Source organism: Dipodomys spectabilis, unplaced genomic scaffold, assembly GCF_019054845.1.
Source record: "Dipodomys spectabilis isolate Male_0828 unplaced genomic scaffold, ASM1905484v1 ptg000080l, whole genome shotgun sequence".
In the NCBI taxonomy this organism is placed as follows: Eukaryota; Metazoa; Chordata; class Mammalia; order Rodentia; family Heteromyidae; genus Dipodomys; species Dipodomys spectabilis.
The window spans coordinates 3625582-3641736 of NW_024870757.1; the positions used below are offsets into that span (position 1 = coordinate 3625582).

General features: G+C 48.7%; 1 protein-coding gene across 1 annotated transcript; it reads left to right on the forward strand.

Moving 5' to 3' along the window:
• Positions 1 to 4255, forward strand: LOC122110550 (zinc finger protein 551-like). The gene is made up of 3 exons (XM_042683130.1): positions 1 to 142; positions 1263 to 1389; positions 2574 to 4255. Exons 1-3 carry the CDS (start codon positions 116 to 118, stop codon positions 4163 to 4165), a joined length of 1746 nt encoding a protein of 581 aa, XP_042539064.1. The 5' UTR covers positions 1 to 115; the 3' UTR covers positions 4166 to 4255.
• The last annotated feature ends 11900 nt before the right edge of the window (positions 4256 to 16155 follow it).

Genomic DNA, 16155 nt, shown 5'->3' on the forward strand with positions numbered 1-16155 from the left:
ACCTGAGGCGGGCGGGACGACGCGGGTCGCGGCCTGGCGTCCGCCCTGTCGCGCAGCCGCGGTTCTGAGGGACGGAAACCTGGTGAGGGCCTCGCCCGCCGAGCCCGCGACCCTAATGGCTGCGCCGGGAGATGCGGCCCAGGTGAGCCCCCGCAACCCTCCTCCCCCCCCCCGCCCCCCGAGTGTGCGAGGCCGGCCCGGGAGCGGGGAGCGTCCTTCCAGGGGCCGCAGAGCGGGGTGTGACGTCATGCAGGGCGACTCCACCCCGGAGTGCGGGACCCGTGGTCTGCCCTGTGGCGAGTCACCGGGGCACAGTTCTGCTAAGAGGACCGGGGCCTGTGCGGGGTCCCGAGTCCAACGCGAGGATGACTCGGCCTGTGCGGGCCCCACTTCCCCCCGCCCCCCGACCCAGGCCTGTGTGGGTTCTCCGCACCACCTCCCAGTCCCACGCGAGGACGACCCTGGCCTATTAGTGTCTCCCTCCCCCACCACCACACACAGGCAAAGAGGACTCGGGCCTGTGCAGGTCCCTGCCCCCTTCCCCAACCCATGGGAGCATGTCCCCAGCCTGGAGCCTTGCAGGCTGCTTTTGTTCACTCCAAAATTCCGTGTTACCCTCGAAGTCTGAGGAGCTTCAAGGTGGCAGATGAGAGTGGGAGCACATGCAGTTTTTCTGGGGGGTCACTTACCTGTGGTGTGAGGGCAGGGCCCTGGTCAGGAACACCCGGTGCACCATTGCCAGCCAGGGAGGGGGTTCTGGGAGCCACACACAGCCCTTGATATTAAAGGTTGGGACAGGAATGGCCAGCCAAGGTGACCTTCAGGGCTGTGTCACTGTCCTTGCAGCAGTAGCACCATTGCGTTCTTGGTACCAGCACACCCAGAGTGTGCTGGGTAGTGTAGACCGAGGGGGTGGTGGAAATAACTGTGGAAGTGTGCAAAATATGATGTGCACCTAGACCAGACAGGAGGAGTCTGGGAAATGGTGGATTTGCTCTTAGTGACTCAAAGGTGAACGGTAAGCCAACATGTTATTGCCAAGGTTACCATTCATGGGGGGGCGGTAGGGAGAGAGGCTTTGACCACTGACAAGAGACAGCTGTGCCAGCCAGTGTCAGACTTTATGTGATGGCTGCTGACCACCTGTTGGTACTGTGGAAGGAAATAGAGCCTGGCGTCTTCCTGGAGACGAGGATGGGCGTATCAACCTGGAGTCCTAACAGAGAAGCTGATGATGGAATATTTTCTTCCAACCATGGCAGGCCTATGCAAACTTTGAGGATGTGGTCTTTTCCTTCACCCCAGAGGAGTGGGGGTTCCTTGATGAAGCTCAGAGGCAACTGTATCTCAATGTGATGCTGGAGACCTTTGCCCTTGTGACCTCTGTAGGTAAGATAGCCACGCCCACCCATCCTGGTCTCTGGTCATCCTTCTCTCCCCACAGGCAACCCTGCCTCCTCCACTGTGGTCCATAGGCTCTGCTAACTGCTCACTTTTGGCATGGGTGCTGTGGATGTGGCCACACACTCTGCCCTGTGTACCCCCAATGCCAAGTGCTGTCATAACTGCCAGCACGGATTTGGCAGGAAGTTGTGTGACACTGGCCTGGAGGATAATCTTGTTCTCCTTCGCCCTGGCCCATGACCCTCGGCATGCACAACACCTTTTGCCCATTTTCTGTTCTTTGGTTCTCCTGGCATTGCAGCAACGGACACCCACAGCCCCTCCTCTCAGTCTTCCTTGTACTGCTGTTCTTCCCAAGTGCAGTGGGCAGAGTGGCTTGGGCTGCGGCTGAGGCCACCCGACCCTGTCCCTTGGAGCTTCGTGCACATGCTCATGTGCATACTGCAGCCAGGGGTTCAGAGAATCTTGTGTGCTGCTTAGGATAAACATGGGAAGTTGTTCTCAGCAGTGCCTGGTCTTAAGAGAAGGCCTGAGGACAGGAATGCATGCCCTGGGTCCCCCCCTCCTGTCAGCCCAAGAATCTACAGTGCTGCCATACTTGTCTGTGCTCTGCATTCTGCCCCTCCTCCTTCCTTCACTAGTGCACTCCACTTGCCTCTGCAGCATTCTCCCTGCTGATGTGTTCCTCATGAGCCATAAGCCGCACGCATCTCCTGAAACATTTTCTAACGCAGCATGAGTTGCTTTGCTGCCCTGGGCTGGAGCAGTGCCTCCTGTGGTGTGAGCTCCCTGCCCTGGCTGGGCTGCTCTGAAGGTGCTGTGGCGAGCTTGGGGGATTTCACAGCGACCGTTCCCAAGGGAGGGAGGTTCAAACCCCGCTTCTCTTCCCGGTGTTGCAGCCCATTCCTGTGCCCTGTGTATGGCACTGCCCCAGTTCTGTGTCTACAGAGGCCCAGTTCTGTGGCTCCACACTTCTGTCTTCAGACTAATCCTGCAGTGTTGAGCTCCGTAGTAGCGTGCTTGTCTAGCAAGTATAAGGCCCTGGGATTGATCTCAGCACCACCAAGAAAATCCCACGCGCCACCCCCAACCCCACCCCTCCGACCCCCCACCCCACCCCCACTCCTGCCATGGGATGCAGGTATTTCACTGTCATTTCTCTGGTTTAGGTTGTGGGCATGAAGTAGACGGTTGGGCGTCATCTGTGCCCCGTGTGTCTTTGGGTAGAAAGTCACATGTGACAAGTCCACAGATATGTCCACCCACCCAGAAGACTCACTCCTGCAGCATCTGTGTTCTCGTCTTGAAAGACATCTTGTACCTGGCTCTTCCTCCGGTGCAGCAGCCCTGCTTGCCTGAGGCGTATGCAGATGTCCCTCAGCACCAGGACCATCAGAGGGAGGAGGAGCCAGTGGCGTGGGGTGTGGATGGGACCACACTTGAGGAAAACTCTGACTACCTCGTGTGGGGACAGCGATTCCGATTTGAGGACCTCTGGAAGGATCTGTCTGCATTTTCTCACTTCCTGCAGCCCCCAGTCATCCCCCACTGTGAGGGCCCGCACACCACCCAGTTTTGGGAGGCATTTCACTACGGGAGGAGCTACTACGACTTCTTTCAGTGGACAAAAGCTTCCGGCCATGAAAATACAGCTTTTCCCAACCTGAGTGTATATCCTGGAGAAAATCTTTACGAGCACAGCGTGTGTGAGAGACCATTCCACACTCAGTACTCCCTTGTCCCATTTCCAACAGTCCATCCGGCAGAAAGAACCCACGAGTGCAGTGAGTGTGGGAAACTGTTCAAGCGCCGAGCAGCCCTGTATATCCACCAGCGGATCCACACCGGGGAACGGCCATATGGGTGCGGGGAGTGCGGGAAGTTCTTCCAGCGCAGAGCAGCCCTCTCCGTGCACCAGCGGATCCACACAGGCGAGCGGCCCTACGAGTGCGGGGAATGTGGGAAATGCTTTAAGGATGGCTACGCCCTCACTGTGCACCAACGGGTGCACACCGGGGAGCGGCCCTACGTGTGCAGGGACTGTGGAAAGTCCTTCAAGCGCGGAGGTGACCTGATCGTGCACCAGCGGGTGCATACCGGGGAGCGGCCCTACGTGTGCACATACTGTGGGAAGGCTTTTAAGCGTGGAGGTGAACTCACCGTGCACCAGCGAGGCCACACGGGGGAGCGGCCCTATGAGTGTGGTGAGTGTGGCAAATCCTTTAAGCTAAGAAATGGTCTCATCGTGCACCAGAGAGGCCACACGGGCGAGAGGCCTTACGTGTGTGCCTACTGTGGCAAGTCGTTCAAGGAGAAGAGCGTCCTCACTGTGCACCAGAGGATCCACACGGGGGAGAGGCCCTACCAGTGCCGCATCTGTGGGAAGTCCTTTAAGGAAAGAAGCGTCCTTTCCGTGCACCAGCGGGTGCACAACGTGGAGAGGCCGTACGAATGTGCAGAGTGTGGGCGCTCCTTCAAGCGGGGCTACGACCTCACCGTGCACCAGAGAGTACACACCGGGGAGAGGCCATACGTGTGTGCTGACTGCGGCAAGTCCTATAAACGAGGGAGCAACCTCACCGAGCATCAGAGAGCACACATGAAAGAAGGCACTTACGAGTGCAGAAATTTTGGGAAACCTTTGACTCGGCGTGCTAATGTCACCAGTCTCTACCGAGTTCATGAGGGAGAGAAACCTTACGAGTACAGCGGACGTGATAAACCTTTTTGGTATGAATCCAGTATTGTTCAGCACCCGTAAAGCAACATGGAGCAAACCCATAAGGCCCAGCACTGGTGGCTCACGCCTGCAATCCTAGCTACTCAGGAGGCTGAGATCTGAGGATCATGGTTCAAAGCCAGAAAGGTATGTGGGGCTCTTATCTCCAATTTAACAAGCTAAATGCCAGAAGTGGAGGTATGGCTCAAGTGGTAGAGCACCAGGCAGAAAAGAAAACTCTTACAAGCATGGCCATTGTGGGAAAGACTAACAGAGCTCACTCATTACACATGGGGGTTCGTGCTGGGAATGCTACACTCTACACATGCTGGGTTCATGATTGAAGGGTGGGGCTGTCTGCTCATCACCAGCAGTGACAGAAGAAGCTGAGTTTGTGGACAGTGTCAGGTTTTGCACATGCAGGACGCTGCTGGAGAGGCCCCAGCACTGCTGCAGATGAGAACCCCTGCCTTGCCATTCCTGTCCTCCACACCCAACGCATCGCCCAGCACAGACGCATGTACATCTAGAGCACATAGGGAACGCTCTTGGCTCTCCTCTTTCCCATCTACCAGCAGGAAGCCTCTGTCTGGAAATGGCACCTGGATAGAATAATATAGTCCAGTAGGTCCACACGAGAGTGGGGCCTGTCCACCTGACATGCCCTTCACACTTGCAGATGCCTATGTGTAAGATGTCCAGTGGGTTCCAGGGTGGGGTGAGGCTGAGGGGGAAACTCTGCATTCTGGACTTGTGGCCATTGCCTCGAGCCAGCCTGCACTGTGGGCAGAAACTTCCTGACTGGTCACGGCAGCCATGATGCTTCTGCACTCCCAGGCCCCGATGGCAGTACCAGTAGCTTTTAGCTTGAGTCTGTTCACTGAGTGATCAAGGCATCGCAAACCCCAGCAAGGCCAAAGGGACCCAGAGCTGGTCTGGAGCCTCAGGTAGGCTTGGCTTCTTCGTGCAGGCTGTGGTCTCATGTGACACACATGGTTCCTGGCCTCCAAGTGACTCGCTGGTCACATAGCCCTGGCTTCTGTGTTGATAAAGCGGAAACCTCTACCTTTAATCTTGGCTTTTTACGTATCTGATTAGTTGCACATCTAGGGAATTAGACTGTTTCTGACAAGCTGGACAGCTTCTATGGGACGATCAATGGTATGTGCGTCAGGGAGAGCGCCTCCCTTTACCAAGTGTGGATTGCTTCCCAAGACCCCCAGCAAAACAGTGCAGGAATGTATGGGCTGGAATCCACCTGTAACTGCGGTCCTAAGTCAGCCAAGAGGCAGTCAAGTGTAACATGCTACGTTGATTCTGGAAAGAGTGTGGTCACATTAGGTGACTGTGGGTGTCTGAGAAACTGCCTGGTTCAGGCCATCTCGTATATGCCATGTGTTGTTTGAATCCGAAAAACCAGGATGCAAGGAGTCAACAGAGCTTCCTGCAGACATCTCGTGAGTGATCTACCTTCATTTTCAGTGTAACAGCTGTCAGGTCATCTGTTTTGGGGAGCCCTGCCATGTTGATCGTTAAAGGAATAGGACACAAGCTTTAAGAAGAAAAATAATACCTCAGCCTCTGGGACTCCGTGACATGTGTCAGGCCATGAATGACACTGCTTCCAACAAAGCAAAAACTTCAAAGCGAGCGAACACAGTTACTTTTGTCTGCCATGGCGTATGGGGGTGGCTGTCTCCACATACGCTTTAGTCCAGTCACAAGCCACAGCTGCAGGGTCGGGGGTGGAGGGGCGCATCACGGGCACATGTGCGGGACACTGTGGTGGTGATCCTCTCCCCACAGGCGTCAGTCATTGGCCCGCAAACCTCCTGGAGGTGCCGCCCCATCCCAAGGCAGATGAAACCGCTGGAGGGGCTCCAGCCTCCCAGAATCCTCTGGGGCCTGAAGAAGGCTGAGATGCACTTATACGTTTGACCTGTGGAAAACAGTGTTATGAGCACTAATTCATGTACAGTAGAAAATGTGTGTATAAGGGTTTTTTGAGCAATAAAATGAAACCTTTGTATAACAAATGTATTCAAATGGGGTGGGGGGGGAGGAAGAATGCCTGAGTCAGGCACTGGTGGTACATACCTGTAATTCTAGCTACTCAGGAGCCTGAGATCTGCCAGCCTGGGCAGGAAAGTCTATGAGACTTATCACCAGAAAACTGGAAATGGCGCATGTGGCTCAAAGTGGTAGAACACTAGGCCTTGAGCAAAAAGAGCTCAGGGACAGCACCCAGGTGCTAAGTTCAAGTCCCACAACTGACAAAAAATGCCTGAATGAATATATGGGGTAAGATCATTCCTAAATGTACTTGGAGTTCATTGGACTTTTTGAAAAACTCAGCTGTAAACTGATTGGAAATTAAAATTAAACTGCATTTGTGTTTTAATTGTTAATAGTACTTTTATTATCATCAGGTATATGTGTTAAATATAAACAATTGGGAATTAAAGTATAATGTAACAATTATGTGAAAATGTAAACAAATAGAGTGAAATAACTGGATATATATATGTATCACACAAGTACATGGATAACAAGATTTTGGGTTTTTTTTTTGGGGGGGGGGGTCCGGTTGTGGGGCCTGAACTCTGGGCCTGGGCACTGTCCCTCAGATCTTTAGCTCAAGGCTAGCGCTCTACCGCTTGAGTCACAGCGCCACTTCCGGGTTTTTTTTTGCTTATGTGGTGCTGAGGAATCGAACCCAGGGCCTCAGGCATGCAAGGCAAGCGCTCTACCACTGAGCCACCTTCCCAGCCCAACAAGATGTTTTGTATGCTCTATTTTTAAATTTTCTAATCACGGGGACAAGGTGGCACAGGTAAGTTTCTTACCATTGGTTACTTGCAAGCCCTAAATTGAAGCAATGTCTAAGAAAGCTGGACATCTACGTTCTGGAGAGGTACGACTGCAGCATCCGCATCACCAGACCTTCACTAATCCTGTGACAAGGTAAAAGTGTGAAGCTGTTGGTCATCTCGTGTGGGGCTGTGGTCCTGCCTGGGATCTGCTCTCTGGTTGTTCATTGAGTTTCCTGCCTGCCCCACTGAAGGTGGGCATTGCTGCTGTGGACCGGTCACTGTCATCCCCTAGGGTTGTCTCATGAACTTGTTTAAGTTTGACTGTTGGTTTATTCACTTGATTTATTCTTTTATTTCTTCAATTATGTACCAGGCACTGTTCTAGAGTGATGCTGTAGCTCATAACAATCGGGTAAACAGGATTGCAGACAGTTGGAGCCACTTTCTTTCAGGTAAGTGCCTTTGTGAGATGTTGTGGCAGGTGACTTGCAGGAGGTTCAGGGGAATGAGGTGAGGCAGGTGTGGTCCCTGGGATGGTGTTTTAGAAGAGATATGCTTAGGTGTTAGCAGTGAAGGCCAGGCATCTGGAGAGGCATGTGTACAACCTGGGAGTTGTGCGCTTAGACATCTTTAGGAAATTCACCAACATGGGAAAGTGGAATCCAGAACCGGAGAGAACCCAGATCAAGAGGAGTTCCATGGGGCTGGGAAGGTGGCTCAGTGGTAGAGTGCTTGCCTTGCATGCATGAGGCCCTGGGTTCGATTCCTCAGCACCACATAAGCAAAAAGAAAAAAGTGGGAAGTGGCGCTGTGGCTCAAGTGGTAGAGTGCTAGCCTTGAGCTGAATGGCTGAGCGACAGTGCCCAGGGCCCAGGCCCAGAGTTCAAGCCCCATGACTGGACTAAAAAAAAGTTCCAGGGTCAGATTTGGCTTTGTGGCCTGAGGGGAGAGGTGATTGGAAGGATGGGTACGTGATCATTCCAGATAGGAGAGTGAGGAGGGGTGGAGCCTGGGTGGAGTAGTTAGAACAAAGAGTACAGAATTGGTTTGAAATATGAGGCCATTGGCCAGACATGATTACTAAGTAGGAAGAGGGAAAACCAGAGAGTGACTCCCAGCTTCCCACATTGGCCACATGGCTGGTCCTTAACTGTGGAGATGCGCAAAGCAATAGGTTTTAGGGACTCTCGTGTAAACTTGGTTTAATATCAGCAAACCATTTGATCCTCAGTTCTAACAGTTATTTCCAAAAAAAATCTCATTGATTCTTAACACCCAATCATTTCTAGGAAACTTGCTTGCCAGGCCTAGCCTGTTCCCTCTGCTCTGAGGGCCCTTGTTCCTGTGGACCTCTGTGTGTCCACACAGCATGGACAATAATCATTTCTCATGTCAGTGCTTCCCATTGCACCGTAAGCTCTGCAAGGGCAGTGGGCAGTGCCTCCCACCTCCCTTTCACCACAGAAACTACATTCATCTTTCATTTCTTCCGTTAGGAGGTGGGTTGTTTTGTTTTGTTGTCATTTATGGTGCTTGAACTCAGGATCTGGGCAATGTCCTTGAGCTTTTGCACCCAAGGCTAGTGTATATTTAACACATATAACTGATGATATTAAAAGTACTATTAATAATTAAAACAAATGCAGTTTAATTTCTAATCAGTTTACAGCTGAGTTTTTCAAAAAGTCCAATAAACTCCAAGTGCATTTAGGAACAATCTTACCCCATATATTCATTCAGGCATTTTCTTATATTTTGGTCAGTTGTGGGACATGAACTCAGCACCTAGGTGCTGTCCCTGAGCTCTTTTTGCTCAAGGCCTAGTGCTCTACCACTTCGAGCCACAATGCTACTTCCAGGTTTCTGGTGGTTAATTGGAGATAAGAGCCTTAGGGACTTCCTTATCCAGGCTGGCTTTGAACCATGGTCCTCCTGTCTCAGCCTCCTGAGTAGCTAGGATGACAGGCGCGAGCCACCAGGAGTTGTTTTAAGGACAATAGCAAATTAGATTTCCAAGCACACAAGATTCACTTTGGGTACTTGATACATTTTTTAAGCTGAGACTGGAGAGAGGAAGTTGGTTGCATTTTTCTGGGCAGTGGCAGTTTCCTCTTTAGTCTGTGTGTGTCCTGTGTGTGCAGAACTCTTAAACATCCTTCACTTAGCAAAGGCCAAAATCTCTTGTTCCTGGGAGATGTGTCCCAGCCTCAGGACTAATGGCTGTGGATGGTTTTATTGCCAGTTTTGAGGCTGGGTGCTGATGGCCCAGGAGGCTGAGGTCTGAGCTTCACAGTTCAAGGCCAGCCCAGGCAGGAAAGACTGAGACTCTGATCTCTAATTAGCCACCAAAAATCCAGAAGTAGAGCTGTGGCTCGAGTGGTGAATACTAGCTTTGAGCAAAAAAAAAAAAAAAAAGCTCAAAAGGCAGTGCCCAGGCTCCAGGACAAGCACAAACACAAAAGGTGAGTGTCAAGGTGACCCAAGATTTCTGGGGATTTTTGCAGTTGGGTTTAGAAGCTCCATCAAGATGCGAAATTTAGTACTAGGATCATGTGTCAGTGGAGAATAGATTTGGATTTTCACCATATTAGATTGTAAAAATAGAGTATAAACATAATTAGGGAATGAAGTATCATGTAACAATTATGTGAAAATAAAAACTAGTGAAGTAACGATCTGTTTATACTGCAAACGTGGATTGGTGGAAACATGAGAGAGTGGCTGGTGGTACACATGTGGAACTTTGGACTTCATGGTGAAGACTTGGGGAGGTGCAGCCAGCCCTCTGGATCACAATGTGGAAGGGGAGCCCTGATTTTTGGTTGACTTTGCTCTTAGCATCCTTGAAAGGGAAGAGTCCTTATCTGGGCTTCAGGTGAGAAGCCCAGCACAAAAGTGAGTGTGGAAGGCAGCCACGTGCACAGTAGGAAAGAGGAAGGGCTGGACACAGCCCATACTTCCAGAGAATGAGGTCCCTGAGCAGACCCTGAGCCGGGAGTAGCTGATTCAAGATGGTGCCATGCCCACAGACAGTGCCGTGTTCACCCCCTCAGCTGCAGATGGAGTTTTGCTGTAACCCTAATTACTTGCCTGAGATGTTACAGGCTGGATTCATGGCACAAATTGTCACCACGGAGAACTTGCTGTATTTCATGGCCACTGGTACAGTGTGCTCCACCTGCTAGCTCCACATCTGTGTCATGACCCAGCTCTACACTGCAGGTGATTTTCTCCAAGCGCATGCATATTGATGGCATTGCTGAGACAGTGTGAGGCAAAAGACAGCCTCAGAAGACACACATTGTACTGCTGATTGTATACAGACAGAATCTTTAAGAAATAAGAACACAATGCCGGTGGCTCACACCTGTAATCTTAGCTTCTCAGGAGGCTGAGATCTGAGGATAGCGATTTGAAATCTGCTCAGGCAGAAATGTCTGTGAGACTCATCTCCAATTAACCACTAGAAGCTTGAGGGGCAGTGGCCAGGCCCTAAAGTCAAGTACCTACAAATAACCAGAACAAAAGGGCTCTGGGCATGTCTTGACAGTACCCCCAGTACAGCCAGAAAAAGGCTGGGTGCCAGTGGCTCACACCTGTAATCCTAGCTACTCAGGAGACTGAGGTCTGGGGATTAGTCTGAAGCCAGCCCAGGCAGAAAAGCCCGTGAGACTCTTGTCTCCAGGTAACCAATAACACCTTCCAAGACCGGCAACCCAGACAGAATTCACCATCACCTTTCCTGTTTTCAGAAGAAAAATAACTACCCTTAGGAAAAGAAATCACCCAAGTAGAGCAGATATCCAAAAAGAGAAATAGGAAACAATCAAGTCTTAACAAACACCAATACAGGAAACAAACAGGAGAGACTATCCAAGACAACTAATAGAAAAGTCAATGAAGCTGAGCACCAGTGGCTTACACTTTTAATCCTAGCTACTCAGGAGGCTGAGATCTGAGGATCAAGGTTCAAAGCCAGCCGGGCAGGAAAGACAATGAGACTCTTATCTCCAATAAACCACTCAGAAAACAGGAAGTGGTATTGTGGCTCAAGTGTTAGAGTGCTAGCCTTGAGCTGAAGAGCTCAGGGACAATACCCAGGCCCAGAGTTCAAGCCCCAGGACCGACCAAAAAAAAAAAGAAATATCAAGAGTCTTTATCAGCATCCCTACATATAAGTGAACCAAATTCTCCAGTTAAAAGACATGGACTAAGGGTGCCAGTGGCTCATGCCTGTAATCCTAGCTACTCAGGAGGCTGAGATCTGAGGATCACGGTTCAAAACCAGCCTGGGCAGAAAAGTCTGTGAGACTCTTATCTCCAATAAACTACTCAAAAACCGGAAGTGGCAAGGTGGCTCAAGCAGTAGAGTACTCGCCTTTAGCTGGAGAGCTGAGGGACAGCACCCAAGCCCAGAGTTCAAGCCCTATGATGGACCAAAAAAAGGGCGCCCAGTGGCTCATGCCTGTAATCCTATCTACTCAGGAGGCTGAGATCTGAGGATAGAGATTCAAAGCCAGCCTGGGCAGGAAAGTCCGGGAGACTATTTTTTTTTTTAATTGTGAAAATACCATACAGAGGGGTTACAATTACATGGGCATCTGTGAGACTCTTATCTCCAATAAACCACTAGAAAACCTGAAGTGGTACTGTGGCTCAAGTGGTAGAGTGCTAGCCTTGAGCTCAAGAGCACAGGGACAGCACCCAGGCCCAGAGTTCAAGTTCCAGGACCGACAAAAAAAAAAATGAAATATCAAGAGTCTTTATCAGCAACCCTACATGTAAATGAACCAAATTCTCCAGTTAAAAGACATGGACTAAGGGCGGCGGTGGCTCATGCCTGTAATCCTAGCTACTCAGGATGCTGAGATTTGAGGATCGCAGTTCAAAGCCTGGGCAAGAAAGTCCGGGAGACTTTTTTTTAATTGTGAAAATACCATACAGAAGGGTTACAATTACATGGGCATCCATGAGACTCTTATCTTCAATAACCACTAGAAAACCTGAAGTGGTGCTGTGGCTCAAGTGGTAGAGTGCTCACCTTCAGCTGAAGAGCACAGGGACAGCGCCCAAGCCCAGAGTTCAACCCCCACGACTGACCCCCCAAAAAAACAAAACAAGACATAGACTTGCCAGGCGCTGGTGGCTTATGCCTGTAATCCTAGCTATTAAGGAGGCTGAGATCTGAGGGTTGTGGTTTAAAGCCAGCTCAGACAGGAAAGCTCAGGAGACTCTATCAAGTAAACCACTCAAAACCAGAAGTGGCACTGTGGGCTCAAGTGGTAGAGCACTCACCTTGACCTGAAGAGCTGAGGTACAGTGCCCAGAGTTCAGGCCCCATGACCGACAAAAAGACTTGCTGGCACTCATCCCCAAATCAGGCAAAGACCCAACCAAAAAGGAGAATTACAGGCCAATTTCCTTGATAAACACAGATGCAAAGATCCTTAACAAGATTCTAGCTAACAGAATCCAGAAACACATAAAAAAAATTATACACTATGACCAGGTAGGCTTCATCCCAGAGACGCAGGGATGGTTTAACATACGTAAGTCAATAAATGTAATCCAACACATCAACAGAACCAAGGTCAAGAATCACATGATTATCGCCACAGATGCAGAAAAGGCCTTTGATAAAATTCAACATTCATTCATGCTAAAAGCTCTGGAGAAAATAGGAATAGAAGGAACATTTCTAAAAACAATAAAAGCCATTTATGACAGACCAATAGCCAATATTATACTTAATGGGGAAAAGCTACAACCAATTCTCCTAAAATCAGGAACAAGGCAAGGATGCCCACTGTCTCCACTCCTCTTCAATATAGTCCTGGAACCCTTAGCCAGGACAATAAGGCAAGAAAAAGACATTAAAGGGATCCGCATAGGGAAAGAAGAAGTTAAACTATCCCTTTTTGCAGACGACATGATACTATACCTTCACGATCCCAAAAACTCCATCCCCAAACTCTTAGAAATCATAAATCACTTTGGCAAAATAGCAGGATACAAAATAAACCCACAAAAATCAATTGCCTTCCTGTACACTGACAATGGACAAGAAGGGAGGGAAATAAAGGGAGCAACCCCATTCACAATAACCTCCCAAAAAATAAAATATTTAGGAATTAACCTAACCAAAGATGTAAAAGAACTATTTAATGAAAACTATAAAAAGTTAGTGCAGAAGACACTAGGAAATGGAAAGACCTCCCATGCTCTTGGATAGGCCGACTTAATATAGTAAAGATGGTAATACTTCCAAAACAAATATACAAATTCAATGCAATTCCTATTAAAATCCCAATGACGTACATCACTGAAATACAGAAAACAGTCCAAAAATTCATATGGAACAACAAAAGACCTAGAATAGCCAAAACAATTCTAGGGGATAAAGACAATATGGGAGGGCTATCCATGCCGAACTTCAAACTCTACTACAGAGCTATAATAACAAAGACAGCATGGTACTGGCACAAAAACAGACCCAAAGACCAATGGAACAGAATAGAAGACCCAGAAATAAATCCACAGGCCTACAGCCAGCTGATATTCGACAAAGGAGCCAAAGACATACAATGGAAGAAACACAGCCTCTTCAACCACTGGTGCTTGGAAAACTGGGCGGCCACATGCAGAAAACTAAAAGTGGACCCCAGCCTATCACCATGCACCAACATCAACTCAAAATGAATTAAAGACCTTAACATTAAACCTGAATCTCTGAAACTACTGCAGGACAGAGTAGGAGAGACACTTGAACTAATAGGCACAGGAAGGAACTTCCTGAACAGAGTCCCAGGGTCACAACAAGTTGGAGAGAGACTCGACAAATGGGACTACCTTAAAATAAAAAGCTGCACAGCTAAATCTATCACCACCAAGCTAGAAAAACAACCAACTAATTGGGAAAAAATAGTTCCCAGCAATATATCAGACAAGGGGTTAACATCCTGTATATACAGGGAACTCAAGAAACTAATCCCTCCCAAACCTAACAAACCAATTACTAAATGGGCAAGGGAACTAAAGAGGGACTTCTCAAATGAAGAAATAAAAATGGCAAAGAAACACATGAGGAAATGTTCATCATCCCTGGTGGTGAAGGAAATGCAAATAAAGACAACCCTGAGATACCACCTTACCCCAGTCAGAATGTCCCACATCCACAAATCAGCCAACGACAAATGCTGGAGGGGATGTGGAGAAAGAGGAACCCTATTACACTGCTGGTGGGAATGTACACTTATACAACCACTTTGGAAAGCAGTCTGGAGGGTCCTTAGAAAGCTAAAGATTGACCTCCCTTACGACCCAGTCATACCACTTCTAGGCATCTACCCTGAACAACAGGAACCAATATACAAGGACACGTGCACCTCCATGTTTATTGCAGCACTGTTCGCAATAGCTAGGATATGGAAACAACCTAGGTGCCCCACCACAGATGAATGGATCCAAAAAATGTGGTATCTATACACAATGGAATATTATGCAGCCATTAGAAATGACAAAATAATGGCATTTGCAGGGAAATGGATGGAGCTAGAAGGAATCATGTTGAGCGAGGTAAGCCAAGAGCAAAGAGACAAACGGTACATGGTCTCCCTGATAAGTGGATGCTAAATCCAAAATGTTAGGTGATACGACAAAACTAACAGGACTTAAGAAACAAAGAACTCCTACTCATCTGGTCGAACCACTACTAAAATATCCCCATGCTGCTGAGCACATGTATGGTGTATAACATGTGAACACCGTTATATGTTATAGACTGTGATAGACAATTTGCTCCAGGAAAGTTAGAATGAACTTGTGACTTTAAATGAGCATCATTATTCCACAATACTGTGAAATTCGGGAAATTATGTAATCACTTAATCACAATAAAAAAAAAAAAGAACCTCGGGGAAGGTAGGGAGGGAGGGGATGGTAGGGGGAAAACAATGGAGGGGGTAACAATGTTCAATAGGAAGTGTACTCACTACCTCACTCATGTAACTGTAACCCTCTGTATAGTATCTTTACAATAAAAAAACAATTAAAAAAAAAAAAGACTTGCTGGATAGGGGCTGGGAAGGTGGCTCAGTGGTAGAGCACTTGTCTTGCATGCATGAGGCCCTGGGTTCGATTCCTCAGCACCACATAAGCAAAAAGAAAAAAGTGGGAAGTAGTGCTGTGGCTCAAGTGGTAGAGCGCTAGCCTTGAGCTGAAGAGCTGAGGGACAGCGCCCAGGCCCAGAGTTCAGGCCCCACGACCAGACCTCCGCCCCCCCCCCCCAAAAAAAGACTTGCTGGATATAGATACATATATTTGTGTGTGTATATACATATATATGTATGTATATTAATAACCATATGCTTCCTATAGGAAACACTTTATCTGCAAAGATATTCACAGTAAGGATGAAAAATAGGATTCTGTACAGGACACCTACAATAAGCAAGAGCATCTGAAAATAAGATTTATTTAAAAGAGCAAGACAAGGGGCTGGGAAGGTGGCTCAGTGGTAGAGCACTTGCCTTGCATGCCTGAGGTCCTGGCTTCGATTCCTCAGCACCACATAAGCAAAAAGAAAAAAGCCGGAAGTGGTGCTGTGGCTCAAATGATAGAGCGCTAGCCTTGAGCTGAAGAGCTGAGGGACAGTGCCCAGGCCCCACAACTGGACCTCCCCCCCAAAGAAAAAGAGCAAGACAAACCTGTGGTTCACATCTGTAATGTTAGCTACTTAGGAGGTGGAGATCTGAGGACTGCAGTTCAAAGCCAGCCCAGGCAGGAAACTCCATGAAAACCTTAACTCCAACACATTCCCGCTCCCCCCACCAAAAAGAGAAAAAAAAGCCCAAAGAGCTGTAGCTCAAGTGGTTGAGTACTACAGCAAAAACAAGCCCAGGCTGAGTTCAAGCCCCACGGCTGACACAAAAGAATCAAAAAGATGTAATTATTGTAAATGTACCTAAATGGAATAGAATTCCATTTTGTTTAAAAAACCTGGGTTCTAAAGGGAGATAGGCTGGGACCCAGTTGTAGGACTACAGTCTTACAGGACTGTAGGATCGAGCCTGACCTCAGAGCTTCTACTTGAATGTTACTGTCCCATTTCTTTTTGTTTGGGGTGTGGTATTTTTGTCAGTTGTGGGGCTTGAACTTGGCCTATGAGGTCTTCAGCTCAAGGCAAGCACTCTACCACTTGAGCCACAGCACCACTAAGGG